This window comes from Cavia porcellus, unplaced genomic scaffold, assembly GCF_034190915.1.
Source record: "Cavia porcellus strain 051 isolate PalLab524CR breed Dunkin Hartley unplaced genomic scaffold, mCavPor4.1 scaffold_32, whole genome shotgun sequence".
NCBI classification, from domain to species: domain Eukaryota; kingdom Metazoa; phylum Chordata; class Mammalia; order Rodentia; family Caviidae; genus Cavia; species Cavia porcellus.
In genome coordinates this window covers 16,366,538-16,382,880 of record NW_026947515.1, presented here as the reverse complement: position 1 = coordinate 16,382,880, position 16,343 = coordinate 16,366,538, and the positions used below count along the sequence as shown (strand labels likewise).

General features: G+C 36.7%; 1 protein-coding gene and 1 non-coding gene across 3 annotated transcripts in view; one reads left to right on the top strand and one right to left on the bottom strand.

The window, feature by feature from the left end:
- Smurf2 (SMAD specific E3 ubiquitin protein ligase 2) overlaps positions 1–16,343 on the bottom strand; it is a 120,330-nt gene that overhangs the window by 3,321 nt on the left and 100,666 nt on the right. For both annotated transcript variants that reach the window (XM_063242427.1, XM_063242428.1), the window contains 7 exons: positions 15,281–15,384; positions 11,528–11,642; positions 8,749–8,927; positions 6,729–6,866; positions 3,949–4,069; positions 1,629–1,830; positions 267–342 (listed from right to left, as the gene is read on the bottom strand). In XM_063242427.1, the coding sequence (XP_063098497.1) occupies positions 267–342; positions 1,629–1,830; positions 3,949–4,069; positions 6,729–6,866; positions 8,749–8,927; positions 11,528–11,642; positions 15,281–15,384 (935 nt within the window). The remainder of the gene's footprint in view (positions 1–266; positions 343–1,628; positions 1,831–3,948; positions 4,070–6,728; positions 6,867–8,748; positions 8,928–11,527; positions 11,643–15,280; positions 15,385–16,343) is intronic.
- Positions 14,568–14,704, top strand: LOC111755660 (small nucleolar RNA SNORA2/SNORA34 family). The gene has a single exon (XR_002790214.1). It is a non-coding gene; the product is annotated as a small nucleolar RNA SNORA2/SNORA34 family (small nucleolar RNA).

The window sequence follows — 16,343 nt, the reverse complement described above, 5'->3', positions numbered from 1 at the left end:
ATTCAAAAAAATAAATTGGCCTACCAAGTGTATAGTAACACAGCCATATTCTTTGTGTCACACAGAAAGTTAAAATATTGTATTGCTTTAAAATTAATTACCTCTGGTGTTTTCCTACTAATTTCTGAATAATTTTATATCACTTTTTTTGAGTTGCTTATTCCTCCTAAAGATGCTTCTACTAGTAAGGAAATAAATGAGAAGTCATATTCGTTTGGAACTAACACCTACATGGGATGGTGGGAATAGCTACAGAAATCACTTACCACGTGTGGGCTTTGGGCAGGTTGTTAGTGGAGGCGTCAATCTGGTGTATGGTGAAGAGCCGTGGGCCTGCAGCACCTGCGTAGGAGGGACATGTGGGTCAGATCACTGCACGCACACGGCTTCATCTCCACAATTTCAGAGTAGAACTGGTACATAAGCCACAAGGTCTCGGGGTGGGGAAATGTGGTAAATCCATACGTGCTTTTCCTCAGGACAGCACAAAAAGAATCTGGGGTTTTTTATTTATTTATTTTTTTTGGTCTTTTTCCTTTTTATCGGTACCAGGGATCACGACTGCCTGCTTTCAAAGCAGGTGCTTATGCCGCTGAGCTAAACCCCCAGCCCCAGAATCTGGGTTTTAAAAGCTGGAACTGACCTTGGATAAGGCTAGCTGACTTAATTATGTTAGCATTTTAGTTTAAGAAAAAGTTCAGGGTTGAGATGCTTTTGCCAACTTCTGTTTTATAGAAGATCAATATCCCAAAAGACAGAAGAAAAACAATCAACCATATTGAATATGCACACACTCAGAAAGATAACAACTTAATGCATACTTAGATGTCATGACTCAAACGGAGCCAAAAGAAAGATTAGTACTGGACATAGAGGATAACTACAACTTCTAGCTCCCCAAATAAGGAAGGCAAGCACAAAGTAGGCTTTGCCAGTGCACTCTGAGCATATGCACAGCTGTGGCACTGATGAATTATGTACCAGTCTTGATTTGTGTTTCCTCCCTCAGTACCAACAGCAGTAACTTTAAAAATGGAGCACTTGAGAGGTAAAGGAAGCAGCTGCCACCCAGGGAAGCATGACAACCATCAGCCATAACAATGACTCATCCAAAAATTAAGCAGCTTATTCCACTGAAAACAACTGTTAAAAATGAAACATGATTGTAAATCAATGGTCTGATGCCATGCAATAATTAAAGTGCTCTGGCTAAATAGATGGCCTCCATAAATCATGCTGCCTCTTTCTTGTAAAAGGCAATCAGGTGGGTAAATGTTTTGACAGGCTGGGATGTGAACATGGAAGCAGACGATCTCTCCTATGGAAATGTGCAACACAATTAAAAGCACCGTGGCCAGAATGAAAGGCAGAGAATCATACAGTCAGTCTAACATGCAGCACTTGCTACAATTACAGAGAACCCTGCAGAAAAGGCTCTTGGGGGTAATAAGAGAGGGAAGGAGAAGAAAGTATCATGACATGAGAGTTACAGACAAGAAACAGAGTTAAAAGAGAATCTATTTATAAGCAAACGGTTTGTAAAATACCATGTAAACCAAACAGTGCCACCTACCCCTCCCCCAGAATATCCAATACCACTGTGCTTGTCTGTCTCTCCGGGTTTGTACCTTGTAGTGCTTTGAAGCCCTGCAGAGGCACCCTAGATGATCCTGTCACAAACTGTAGCAATCGTGCTCGCCGCTCTTCATCAAAAAACTCCACAGCTTTCCAGAACCACTTGACGACGTTGCTGTCTGGTGTACAGTGTTTTAACCGGGTGTTTACTTTCCAGTCATTGACGTCTATCTTTCCAAGTCCACAAATAATGAGCTAGTAACATATTGTACAAGTGATGAGCCAGCAGAAACCAAAGCCATGCCAAACATTCCTCAAAATGGAATTTTAGATTTGTCATGTTAATCCTCATTTGGTATTCTTAATCAAAGGTGCACATGGGAATCATCTGGAAAGCTTTTCAAAATATGCACACCAAGTCCTCTGCCCAGAGACTCTTAGTTCTGTGAGAATCTTGGTGACAAGCCTTTTTTCTAAAGACCTCCAAAGGTACCTGCTCACTGCAGATTCCCCTCCCAGGGTCTGAGAACCACCACTGTGGTGGACTCAATAGGATTAAAGCATTGAGAAAATTCCTAATTTCAAAAAAAAAAAATTCTAAAATTTAAAAAAATAGAAACTGAGACCCCAAAAGTAAATGTGATTTATATATACCTCCTCAGAGGGGTATATTTTTTTGGCTTCAACACTATCAGCTTTGTGAGTTGGAGCGATTGAGTTCTGCTTTGCCAAGAATCCTCAGCTGTAGCTTGGCAGACAGATCTACTTTACTGCATACATCCCATTAAAGGGACTCACAGTGCACAGCACCTTAAGAAATATGTATGCTGAATATGTGATTAATACAATGTTTACTAATCTTAAAATATATATGTAATACATGACACATTAATACAGATGCAAGGTCAGTATAGATGAGCTATAGCAAAGTCATTTTGATACTGTTAATATCAACATCTCTTAGGGTCAAAGACTAACATAATGCTAATCTATCATGTTTTTACAGTGAATTATGATAGTGTATAGTATAAAACAATAACTCACAGATCCTACTTTTATAGAATCCTATTAATGTAGTATAACATTAAGGGCTATACACTTTTCTGAACAATTTAATGATTTCATTAACAGTAAAAACCAAACAATAAACCCTATTCCTACTGGATGAAATCTCCAACGAAGTTACTATATAGACGTCTAACAGATCACTAAATTTAAGTCACTCTGAACCGGTAACAGGATGGCCTAAAAGGTTTACAGATGCTTTAAGATTTCCTCCTCAATTCTTTTTTTCATCAGAGTGGCAATTATAAGACAAACCCCGCCTTCAGTGGGAAGGTCCTATACCTCAGCATGTCACTGGTGCATACCAGCCTCCTCCTCCTGATCACGTCCTAGCAACAGTTCAACATAAACAGAAGGAGGGATACTACCCGGTCAAACCAATCTTCTGTATTTATTTGCTATCATGTCTGTTAACACATTTAGTTAGAAAAGACAATGAAATGCGTTAAAATCATGTTTTAAGTAATTTTAACAGAAATAGAATCATGTTTTAATTAGTTTTAACGGAAGCAAATACTTGTGAATTGTTGAGTACACCTGCTAGTACATGAATATTTCCAAAGGGGTAACTAAGGTATTATTCAGTTTACCTTCAGTGTTTTACTTATTCCATGATCTTGTCTACCAAATGTTTTCTAACAAAGCTTAGTGCAAACAAACCCAATTGAGCCGAAGCCTTTATCAAACAAATTTCAATACAGTGAAGATCAACTGAAGTTTTGATTTAAATAAATTAACAACCACTAAATCAAGAAATAAAAAAAACATTGGAGAGGCTGGGGATACAGCTCAGCGGCAAAGTGCCTGCCTGGTAAACAAAAGGTTATGAGTTCGATCCCTGGTACAAAAAAAAAAAAAGAGAGAGAGAAAGAAAAAACACAAAAAATTTACATGTAAGACATAAAATCTGTTTAAATGAAGACAATAAGGAGCTATAAGAGTTTTCACTCTAAGGCCAGTGTGGTAGCACATGCTTGTAAACCCAGCACTTGGGAAGTTAAGGCAGTAGGATTGTGAATCAAAGGCCAGCCCAGGCTACATAGCAAGTTAAAGGCTAGCCTAGATTACACAGTGAGACCCTGTCACAAAAAAGAAAAAAAAAAATTTAAAAATTCACAATAGAGAAATTGCTTACAGAAATGCCAAAGAATGAAATGCTAAACACTTTTCTTTTGAGTATGAATTCCCATGGAACTGTACCATAAAGTTTTGAAAGCATTAGAAATACAACTTTCCTCTAAAACTAAGCAAAGTAATTTTCAGTCTTTCCTGTTGCACTACATGATGTCACAACACTAATGCACTGACCTCTAACTCCTTCTCATCAAATGTCTTCAACAGATGCTGTGGAATTACTTCATTAAATCCTTTCTGCAAGGCCAGGAATTGAGCCTCAATGCCTCGTAAAAATCTCCAGTTCACATACAGTCTGTAAATATTGAACAGGATTTGCATATGATTATATACATGCAGGTTTGGCAAATATTAAAATTTCTACTGTAGGAACATCACATTATACAAGCATCAAGAGTTTAGTCTATATTCTTAAAAAAAATTTTTTTAAACCCTCAAACTAATGAGGATAAATAGATCCTAAGCTGTGAAGAAGTTCAATGGACATAAAAAGTAGTACCCTCTACCAATAAAAGCACTATCAAAATAACTTCAAATTAGAGAAACTCCTAGTCAAGTGGAAATCTAGAGCTTTGATGGTTCAGAGGTTAAAATCCCTGTGGCCTCAAAATGTAGCTCACTAAAAATCTTGACAAAAATTGTCTTCTAAATAACCAGAAGAACCTATTCAATCAAAAATGGTCATTTTCTGCCTGGCAAGTGTGACATCGTGAGTTTGATCCCCAGTGCCACCAAAAAAAAAAAAGGTCATTTCTCTGGATTTCCTTGAAGAAAGTATCATGGAAATGTGTTGCATGTTTTAGATATATTTGAGGGATGACTACTGAGAAGAGGAGGTAGAGAATACTCATATCCAACATGAGAAGAAAAAGAGCATTCTTCGAATAAATACGATTCCCTTGAGACCATATAAACTCTGAAAGACGTTGTTTTACCAACAATAAGTACACACTAACCTGTATGTATTATATAACTTGTGCTTTGACTGGAACTTACCATTTGCTTTTGTTTACCTATCTTCCCAGGAAACTTTCAATTCATGCATCCCAGAACTACTTATTTGTCAAATTTGTTATCAACATTTCCTTTTCCAAACTTGGAAAAAGTCCTCTAATTTAATAAATAAATTGCTTAACTTTACACTCTATGGAGGACCTCTGCATTGTCAGTTTTTTTTTTTTTTTCAATGTCAGTTTTAAGAGACAACAAAACTGCGTAACTGTTGTCCTTGTGCGGTACTCACTTCGGCAGCACATACACTGAAGTTGGCATTGTGCAGCTGGCCAAGGATTAGCACTGTGTCTTACACCTGCATGAGACTTGGAGAAAGTAGATGCAGGAATTCAGGCAGTCACAAACTGCCTGAGTGACACACTCAGGGACTGAGTGACACACTGCTGAGACTGGGGAGCTTCCCAGTCACTTTTTGGAGGAGGTATCAGGAATCAAACTCAAGACCACAGGCTTGCCAGGCAGGTACTGCTCCCCCCAGCCCTTCCCCAGTCACTCATATTTCTAACTAGAAATGCAATACACCCTTGTTGTATATGTGAAGAAAAATCAAACTTAACTGCGAAGACAAAATGAAACCAGAACGTCCATTCTCTTGCTCCCCATGACTCTTTTCCCAAGTCACCACCTCTGCTTCCTCTTCTTAGGCCAGTGATGGCAAACCTCTTGGGAGTTTTCCAGTGATACTAACAGCCTGCTGAGGCACGCGTGCCATAGGTTCACCACCACTATCCTAGGCAAACACTGAATTTGTACTCAGCCTTCCAGAACATCTTCCATAGAACTATGTTCCTACATAATTTGTCTAGGACTTGCTTTTTATATTTGACAGCTTATGCAGTCTTTCTTTTAAACACCACATATTCTACTGAATGCATGTATTAAATCATGTTACTCTAAAACATTTTGGTAGGTAATTTTTTACAAGTAACATTCAGTTGAACATCCATATTCGTATTTCTTTACTTATATGTAAAGTCCTAAAAAACAGGGCTGCCAGTTGAAGGTCACGTGCATGTTTATTTTGGTAGTTGTTACTGAACTGCTTCTCAAAAACCTACAACAATGTTCACTTCCATCATCAGTGTGAAACTGACCATTTTGAAACTAGGAAGATTTAGCTAGTAAGATTTAGATACATAATTGATACAAAATGATAGCACAGTACACATGTTTCCGTATACACATAGTAAAGTTCAAACTTGTAAATGTAACTACCATAATTTATACTTACAATTCACATATCAAAATTCCTCAATTTGTGTTTTATAAAACCTGAAGAACATTTTTTAACTTTAACCCTTAAAATCACAATGCATCATTTATAAACAGGCAAAGCGCTAGTGATACAGCACGGAGTCCTCATGTACTGCCCCTTCCACCCAGCAGTGCTCTACCTATATCTTCTACCTTCGCATAGCCTCTCCTTTTCTCATCAACCTGAGCCAGCGTGGGACTCATTTCAACCAAAACAATACAGCCAGTATCAGAAGTCATGTTAGCCAGTATCAGAATTAGACCTTCAAAAGTTCTGGCAGCTTCTGCTTCTGTGTTCTGGGAAGCCGGTCACCCCATAAGCCTACCTTGCTGGGAGTGAGGCTGTGGGGAGGAGGACAGCACACAGGGAAAACCGAGGGGCCCAGTGAGAATGAGTTCCCAGAGTGACCCAATGTGTGATGTGAGCCTCTGCCTTCAGAGTTCTGAGTCATTTTCACTCAGGCCTAGCTAACATCACATGCAACAGCAGTGTCCCTGTGTTTTAAGCCAAATTACTGACCTCTAAAATTGTGAAAATTAATAAAACAGTAGTTATTTTTAAGTCACTAAATTCTGTGGAGGCATATTTTGTAGCAATCACTAAAACTACTACTTAAATTTTTTTCCACACTGATATCCTAGAACATTAAAAATATTCTCAACCTTGAGAACACAGAAATGTTTACCTGACATATTCTTTTTTATTTTCCTCAGTAACAGGGATACTTTTGCCATTAGGTTTAAGTTCATGCTGAATAATTTCACCATATGCATTATGTTCAACACAGAAGGTATGGTCCAAAACACCTGTAATATCATTTTCACTAGACAAAAAAAAAAAAAAAAAACAGAAAAAGACACATAACTGGGAAACCTACAACACAGATCCTGTAAGCATATTAACTGGGGAGACAAACAAAGCTAAGGTAGTTAATAATGACAAATATCAGGTCAGATTCCTCTTCCTAGTTTTTATCCTACCAGCCCATCTTTTCTTGGACAGAAAAGTCAAAGGGCTTGAACATAAACACAGGTTAATATTTTATTTTCCAAGTAACAAGACAGAGCCTTACTCAAAGGCTAGACTTTTGTTAGCCATAATCTAGAAAGGTTTCATCTGTGACAGGCATTCAGTTACCAGGCCCTTCTGAACCCAAGCACCCTCAATTAAGCATATACTTGAGTACCCCCAGTGAGAAAGTATTTTGTAAGAATAAGTACAGTATTGTCAATATAGCTTCCCAAGCAAAATTAGTAATAATTTTATTTTTTATTCATGTATTGGTCTTTTAGAGACAGGGTCTTGCTACGCATGTTAGGCTGGCCTCGAGTTCACTTTGTAACCCAGGCTGATTTTGAACTCACAGTGATCCTCCTGCCTCAGCTTCCTTAGTGCTAGGATTACAGGTGTGTGCCACCATGCTCAGCATTACTCCTTTTTTTTTTGCCACTGGGAATTGAACTCATGACCTTGCACTTGCTAGGCATCTGTGTCACTAAGCTATATCCCTGTCCCAGTAATAACTTTAAATAGAGTTACTGTTTCACTAAAAATCAGTGACAGCCAGATGTAGTGACTCATATCTGTAATCCCAGCACTAAAGAAGGCTGAGACAGGTACTCGAGTTCAAGGTCAAGTCCAAATCCAAATCCTACCAGGCAATTTAGCAAGATCTTGTCTCAAAAAATAAATAAAAAAGGTCTGGGAAGTAGCTCAGTAGTACTGCACCCCTTCCCCACCAAAAAAATAAAAATAAAAATAAAAATCAATGGCACCAGGAATCTGGTATTGTAATACAGAATGGGTTAGATGGAAACTTGTATCACACAAATGTTATACACAGTGCTTTTTTGTTTGTTTGTTTTTGGAGACAGGGTCTTGCTATGTAGCTCAGGCTGGCCTTGAACATACCACGTCTGCTGTGACACAGCACTTTATAAAACACACGCAGGTTAAAAAAAAAAAAAAAAAAACATACACAGGTTGAGCATCCCTAACCTGAAAATCCAAAACTATTTTAAGGGCAACATGATACTACAAGTAGAAAATTCCAAAACTGACCACATGTGACAAGCTGAAATCAAAACACAGGGGTACTAAAACTATTTTATAGAATTATCCATAAACTATATACATGCATAAGATATATGAAATAAATGAATTTTGTTTAGTTTCGGGTCCATGTCTCAAGATCTCAACATAAATATTACAAAATCTGAAAGAATATAAAATCTGAAATACTTGTAGTCCAAAGAATTTCACATAAGAGATGCTCTATGTGTACTAGAATTTTTTTCCCTTTTTAAATTAATAATACTCAAAGCCAGGGAGCACACCTATAATCCTAGCACTTGGAAGGCTGATGTAGGGGGGTCCCTGTGAGTTCAAGGTCAGACTAGGCCACACAAAGTGAATTTAAGGTCATCTTAAACTACACAGTGAGATCCTGTCTGAAAAACAAGCAAAAATGAAAAACTGATAATAGTAACTTTAAGGAATTTTAGAATTTCAAAATGTACAGAAGAGCAGTAAAAAGGGGAAACAAAATCTTATGTGGTCCTATCACACATAATCAAACTTACTATGTTCTGTGCATATTTAAAAATTTTTAAGGTAAAATGCATCCCTTCTGAAACATTTTTTTATAAAACTCACATTCTAACTACAGAATAATAAACAGACAAAAGACTCAACACAGTACATACAGTATCCACACCAAACTATTATGAAGGTCTGGATCAACTAATTCCATGTCATCCAAAGTAATTGACTTTCCAAGCAATTGTTTATAAAAAGGCAATGTAAAACCGCCATCAATGTAATGTCCATGAAACACAGCCATTCCCATTATTCGTCCAACAAAGTGGAAATATGATAAATGTTCCTGAAATTGAAAAAAGTTTATATAAATACTCAAGTTAGAGACTATCTGAAAGTTTTTAATAAAAAACAAATATTCAAGCAACACCAAGATTTTTTAATAAGCATCAGATTTTTACTCTACAACTATTTAAATGGAAGAGGTTATATATCAAAGCACAATAATCCTTAGGGAGTGTTTCTATGTAGTATGTTCAAGATTCTCTATATAGGGGCCAGAGGTGTAGCTCAACAGCAAAAGCCCCTGCCTGGCCCTGAGTTCAATTCCTGGTACAAAAAAAAAAAAAAAAAAAAAGATTTTCTATATCACTATAAAATAACATGTTAATGCCCTTCAAAGGTTAAAGGTACTCCATAAAATGCATCTTTTAGGAAAGCACACCCAATTAACAGTCAAACTGCAGGTTGATAAAATCACCTCAAACCCCACTGCTTTTCTGTCTCCCATTTGAGGTCTTTGCCAGGGAAAAACCGCTTTCAATCCTAAACATCCCTGCTTCCTTGATATAACTAGAAACTGAATCTCAAACCACTAATGATTTAAGAGCACATATTTGATGTCAGATTTGGATTAGTTGTGACTGTCATCACTGGCTTTGCATATATGGTCAAATTAATTAGCCTCTGCTATTTATTCACATGTGATAAAATGAAGATAACAATCCTCAAGAGTCTGTGAGAAGCAGGTGGTAAAACCCTCTACATGGCCTGGCAGATGAGAATACACATAAGCTGGTGATGCCTACAGTAGCAATAGTGGGCTCACCAAGAACTTCATCTACAAATTATCATTTAATCAAGAATTTCTGCAATGAATCTAACCCTTCTATCATGTTTGTATATACTTTGTTTTTTTTTTTTTTTTGCTAGCTGAAGGTTTGTATTCTAAAATTTCACTTCTATATTTAATAAGTAACTTTTGGGCAACCTGTTTGGGACCCCTCCTGTCTCTATTCCTATTCCCCAATAAACTTTCCTACTCTTTTTTTTTTTTTTTTTTTTTTTTGGTACTGGGAATCAAACTCATGATCTTGCAGTTGCCAGGCAGGCGTGTATGCTGCTGAGCTAAATAACCAGCCCCAACTTTCCTACTCTTAAAAAAAAAACCCACCCCCCAAAAAAGTAAGCTCAAAAAAATGACCTAATTTTTTTTAAAAAGTAACTTTTAAACTCATCTTTAATTCCTTTTGATCTTAAAAAAAAGTTTTGTTTAAAGCAACATGTTCACTACAAAATATTTAGATAGTATATGGACAAACAAAAAAACTTTAGAATCACTCATTGTCTAATATCTAGAGATAACCATTGTATCATACAGTACAGCCTTTCAATGTTCACACTTATGGACAGGTGTGGTGATACACATGTGTAATTTGAACACTCAGGAGGCTGAGGCAGAAGGATCACTGTAAGTTTGAGGCCAATGTGGGCTATAGAGTGAGTTCAAGGCCAGCCTGAACTATATAATGGGTCCCTGTCTTAAAAACCAAAAAATAAAAATGTTCACATTTATATGTATTTATCAGACAGAGTCTCACTATGTGATCCAGACTGGCCTTGAATTCACAGCAATCCTGCTGCCTCAGCCTCCCAAGTGCTAGGATTACAAGTGTGCGTTACCACACATAGCCATGTCATATTATTGTATTGCCTTATTTACATTTAACATATCATGAACACCATCTTTAACCTACATTATTATTGCAGTGGCTGTGTCATAGGCCCTTGTATGAAAACATAACAGATTCAATACAAACAAGTTAACAATTTACTATTGACTTTTTACTGTTGATTTTTTATAAGTGCTTACTAATGTATAAAAGGATCAATAAAACATAGCACTCTGCTAAATATTCAAGGTACTCACGGTACCACTAAACTCTCACAACGCCTCTCTGAGACAAGAACTGTATTTAATATTATTAGCAATAAAAAAAACCTGAGCCTTAGCTAGGTGTGGTGGTGCACGCCTATAACCCCAGCACTCAAAGAGACTGAGATAGGAAGATCACTGTGAGTTCAAGGCCAGCCTGAGATACCCAGTGAGTTCAAAGCCATTCTGAGTTATATAGTGAGACTCTGTCTCAAAAAAAGCAAAGAAAAAATTGAAGCTTAAATCAATGAACCTGCCCATGCACACAAAGTTAATAAATAATGAGACTATGAAATGATTCAATGTCTTTTTAATTAATTCCAGAATCAGGGCCAGGGATTTAGCTCAGCGGTGCAAGCGCCTGCCTGGCAAGCTCGAGGTCATGAGTTTGATCCCCAGCACCAAAAAAATAAAAATAATAATAATAATAATTCCAGAATCTGTTTTTAATTAATTACATTATTCTGTCTTATAATTTAATCAATCCTCAAACTTGTGAACAACTGTGTTGTTTTCAATTGAGGTTGCTATCAATAACAGATATTCCTGCACCCAAATTATTGAACAAATCTATAATCATTTATTTGAGCAATTTTTCTAGAAGAATTGCTGAGTCAAAGGATATAACTATGATGGGGTAAGTAATTCTTATGTATTGAACTACATTGCATTTAAAGATGAAAAGCACTGCAATCCCAATGTAACCACATCATAATAATTAAAAATCATACTGGATTAACAGCAGAATCAGGATTGATCTGTAATGTGTAGATATCATCTCTGGAGTACTGGAATAGGCCATAGTAAGGATTCAGCATTTCATGTGACAGGAGATACAACCATTCCCTAGAAAACAAAATGTGAAAAAGAATCTTCTGTTAATTTTTTCTTTTTTTGATTGTACTGTGCATTGAACCTAGGACCTTTGCACTGAACTACATCCCCAGTGCATTTTTTTATTTAGACACCAGGTCTCACTAAGTTGCCCACTCTGGGCTTGAACTTGCCATCCTCTTACCTCAGCCCTCCAGAGTGCTGGAATTATAGGCCTGTATCACCAGGCCTGGTCATCAATACATTTTTATTAAGATATGCCATTAATTCACTTTCACAAATAATTTTTAAAAATTAGTAAGCAAAATAAAGCACTAACTATAGTTACATAAGATCATACTGAAAAAAACTGACCATGCCTAAACAGTAAATGAAAACTGGATTTATTATACTGAAGTCACTGCTCACTCAACTTTGGGCAAGCACTACATTACATGTTAGTCTCAGACAATACATAAGTATCTATGAAGTGTGACTGAAAAATGCAGTAAATGTTTAAATTTTTAAAATATGTTATAGTAATTTGTCATAAGTGGCTTTTATCATATTGAGATAACATACTGTATCTATTTTCTTCAGTGTTTCTATCATGAAAGGATGCTGGATTTTGTCAAAGGCTTTTGCTGCATCTATTGAGATGAACATGTGATTTTTGTCCTTGCTTCAGTTTATGAATGTATTACATTTATTGATTTGTGTATGTTGAACCATTCTTACATACCTAGGATGAAGCCTATTTGGTTATAAGATCTTTTTCATGATTCACTGCATTCTGTTTGCCAGTATCTTTTAGAGGATTTCTGCATTTATGCTCATTAAAGGTACTGTTCTGCAGTTCTTTTTCTTGATTGGATCTTTGTCTAGGTTTAGAATCAGGGTAAAATTAAAGAGTACTATGCTGCCATAAAAAAACATAAACTTGAGTCATTTGCAGGAAAACATGTGTACTTTGAGACCATAATATTAAGTGAAATAAAGCAGACACACAGATTAAATATTGCATCATTTCTCTTATATGAGAAATTCAAACTTTTTAAAAAAAGAGCAAAGTAAGAGATACTAGAGACAAATTTTTCTCAAAGCAGAAGGATCAAGAGATGGAGGGGGAAGGAGACGAAAAAGGAATTAAGATGTGGTACATACATGCATCAACTCAACACAGGAAATGTAATTATTATATATTCTAAATGCAAAAAAAAGGGATCAAAAGTAGATGGAGGAGGGAAGGGAAAGGGGATTTTAAAAAGAAATTAGAGCATATTATGCACATGCACCATCTTTCCACAAGGAATGTAAACATTATATACTCTAAACATGCACTAATAAAAAAAAGTATTAGAAGACAAGACATTGTACCAAATGCCTGTAATCCAGTGTTCAGGAAGATGAGGCAAGAGGATCACTACAAGTTCAAGGTGAGCCTGAGCTACCTAGCAAGATTCTGTCTCAATCAATTAATATGTATTACAGTGAAGACACACTGCTACTAACCCCCCTCAAAATACTCCCCGTTTCAACCATATTTATTCCATCATCCTCAGCACTTTCAGAAGCAGCTCTAGAAGCCCTCTTCCCTGAATGTTTTTCATTGTTTTACTATGGCTGTCCTGATGCTTTCAATCAATTCACAGTCTTTTCATGGTCATTTTGACTTTGAGGAAGAGCCAGAGGTCACATTGTGAGTGAAGTGGCCAACGACACCATGTAATGTGTTTATGAGCTGCCCACTGGGTGGCGCTCGGGCAGCAGCAGTCATTGTATTTTTTATCACATTCAGGAAAGGGGCGTTTCAGAACTGCTTCAAGCCAGGGGTTTAGCTCAGTGGCACAGCACTTGCCTGGTGAGTACAACCTACTGCATTCGAGTCCCAGTACAAAAACAAACAACAACAGCAACAACAAACCCCATGGAATAAGCATGTTCAAAGCAACAGGACTGGGCCGAGAATATAGCTGAGTGGAATAGTACCTGCCTGCCAAGTGCAAGGTCCTGAGTTTGATTCCTGATATACTACACCCCCTCAAAAAGCAGCAGGAGTATTCTGAGAGGGATTAACAATAATACACATTTTATTGTAATAAATTTTTTAAAAATACAAACATCCACTGTATATTTTGATCATACCCCATGGAAGTTCAGCTACTCAAGGAGATGCTGTAACCCAGCAATTTATTACTTTAAATGCTAAATGAATTTGTAATGCACAAAGTGAAGGAAAGCCAGGCACAGTGGTGCATCCCTCTAGTCCCAGCACTCTGGAGGCTGAGGCAGATAGATCGCTGCATCAGTCTAGGCTACATAGTGAGTTCAAGCCAGCCTGGACTACACAGGAAAAGAATGTCTCAAAGACTATGGTTTTATTTCAAAAGATCCACATCATTTCAACTGACTATCCTAGTCTACACTACTTTATACAGATATATAATATAGCTTTAATTTATTTTGGACACAGGAGTAATTTACTGGTATTGTTTTAATAAGAAAATTTCGGGGTTGGGGATTTAACTCAGCAGCATAAGCACTCGCCTGCCAACCATGAGGTTGCGAGTTCGATCCGGGGTAACAAAAAAAGAAAGAAAAGAAAGAAAAGAAAAGAAAAGAAAAGAAAAGAAAAGAAAAGAAAAGAAAAGAAAAGAAAAGAAAAGAAAGAGAAAGAAAGAAAGAAAGAAAGAAAGAAAGAAAGAAAGAAAGAAAGAAAGAAAAGAAAATTTCATTACCTATTTCATCATCTTCACTAAATAAATCCTAAAACATACCATATTACGTCACAGTTTCCATGGGATTTGGACACTTAGGTCAGCTTGCATTGTCTGGTATGTTTCAAATTACTTCTTGATTTCCAATGTACATCCATGCTTTGTAAACCTCACAATAATTAGTGTTGCCATCACCAACTTGCTAAATTCATTATAATTTTTAAAATATAAAAGATAATCTCTGGCCCTGAATCAAGGCCGGCAGCTTCCTGACACTGTTGGTTTCAAGCAGGAGCCTAAAGAGATGTCTTTCTATGGTCTGTTGGCCATTTCAGAACTTGCGCGGTGAAATGGTCAATTCATTAGAAAGAAAAAGCTTGAAGCAAAAAAAAAAAAAAAAAAAAGATAATCTAATCACTTTTGTGAAAACAAAATAAAATACACTGGTCTAGAACTTACGAGATATAGTTCTAATCTCAATTCTGGATATTTCTCAAGGAAAATTTTTTTAATGATGTTTTGATATTATGGATTAAATAGGTTAATAATACATTGTTAGCAAAAAAAATATAGGACACTGGAAGCAAAGGGAAAACAGTATTACAGAAAGTCTCAAGATTGTTCCTGACAATGCAAAGCAGAGAAAATAACGTGTTGAAGGAGGGCAATGAAGGAAGGGCCTAAAAGTCCTACTAACAGCAGGTGAAGAGTTGGTTGCAACTAGATTTCAGAGTCTCACTGGGTTATATAAACTACTAGGGAGCACTAAATAACTCTTCTGGTAATAGTACTATCCTAATCTCATCATTAATATATCTATTAAAATTTTCCCTGTACCACAAATATTAGGGATTATTATATTAGAAAGTAAGTATCAATGACAAAGTTGTACCACAGAAAGTATCTTACATTTATAAGGACAAAGATCTATGTCATTAAGTGATAGGATTTTACCTAGCAACCCCTCCATAGTCAAGGCCTTCTTCTCCACGAAATTTTATCATTAATCGCTTCCAGAGATCTTTTGGTCTCATTTTCATGACTTGTCGGTATGACTCCTAAAAAAAAATGTAAATATTGAGTACCATCATCATTAGGTTGTTTTTAACCTTTTATTTAAGCTACCCTTCTCATCCTGCCCCTGAAATATAGTTTAAATAAAGTAAAATGTATTCAACAAATCAGTAAATTTCCAATACTTTAAAGCTTGTAGAACTTTAAAAACCTAAAAGAACATAGCTTAATCCTACTTCAAGCAATTGACTTGATAAATATATTAAAAGCATACTAGGTTAAAAAAAAAAGAATAAAGAAAAAAAAAACTGTGTTTTAGTTCTATGAACCACAGCAATGGTTCTACCAATAATAACAGAATTTGGTAGAAGTAGCTAATTCCTAAAAGTTGGCTGACCTAATTTTAGGTTATAGGCATCAGTAAAAATAAATACAAGAAAAACAAAGTTCCACAAAATGTAAGTAATCATTAACATAATCTTCATTACACGGAGAATTTTTTTATATTTTAAAGCATAAATGATTGACCCTTTTTTTCATACTCTGCTTCAGTGGCCTGCTGACCCAGCTCCTTGCAATGGGCTGATCATAGCGACACACAGATTTCCACGGCCCACTAGCCCCATCTACCAACCCTCATCCATTCATTCATATTTTATTTATGTATGTATGTACTGATTTATTTATATGTTAGTAGACCACCGAAGAAACCTACCATTCTACACACGTCAGGCAAGTGCTAGCCCTCTGGGCTCTACTTTCAGCCCATTTCATGGTCAGGGGATACACTGAAAATTCCTGATACTGTTTCCTTGAGGGGCTGTGGGCTAAGCAGAGACATCCTGGGTGGCAGCACTAGTACAGAAGGATATATCACCCTCAAGGGATCCAACAAGTGACAGTGTAAGTGCCTGAGGCACACTGGCACCAGCTTGTGTGCCGCACATTTGGCTGGGCCCTGGCTGGTAAAAAGCTCCTCAGGCTGCCTTGGCCACACTGCAGC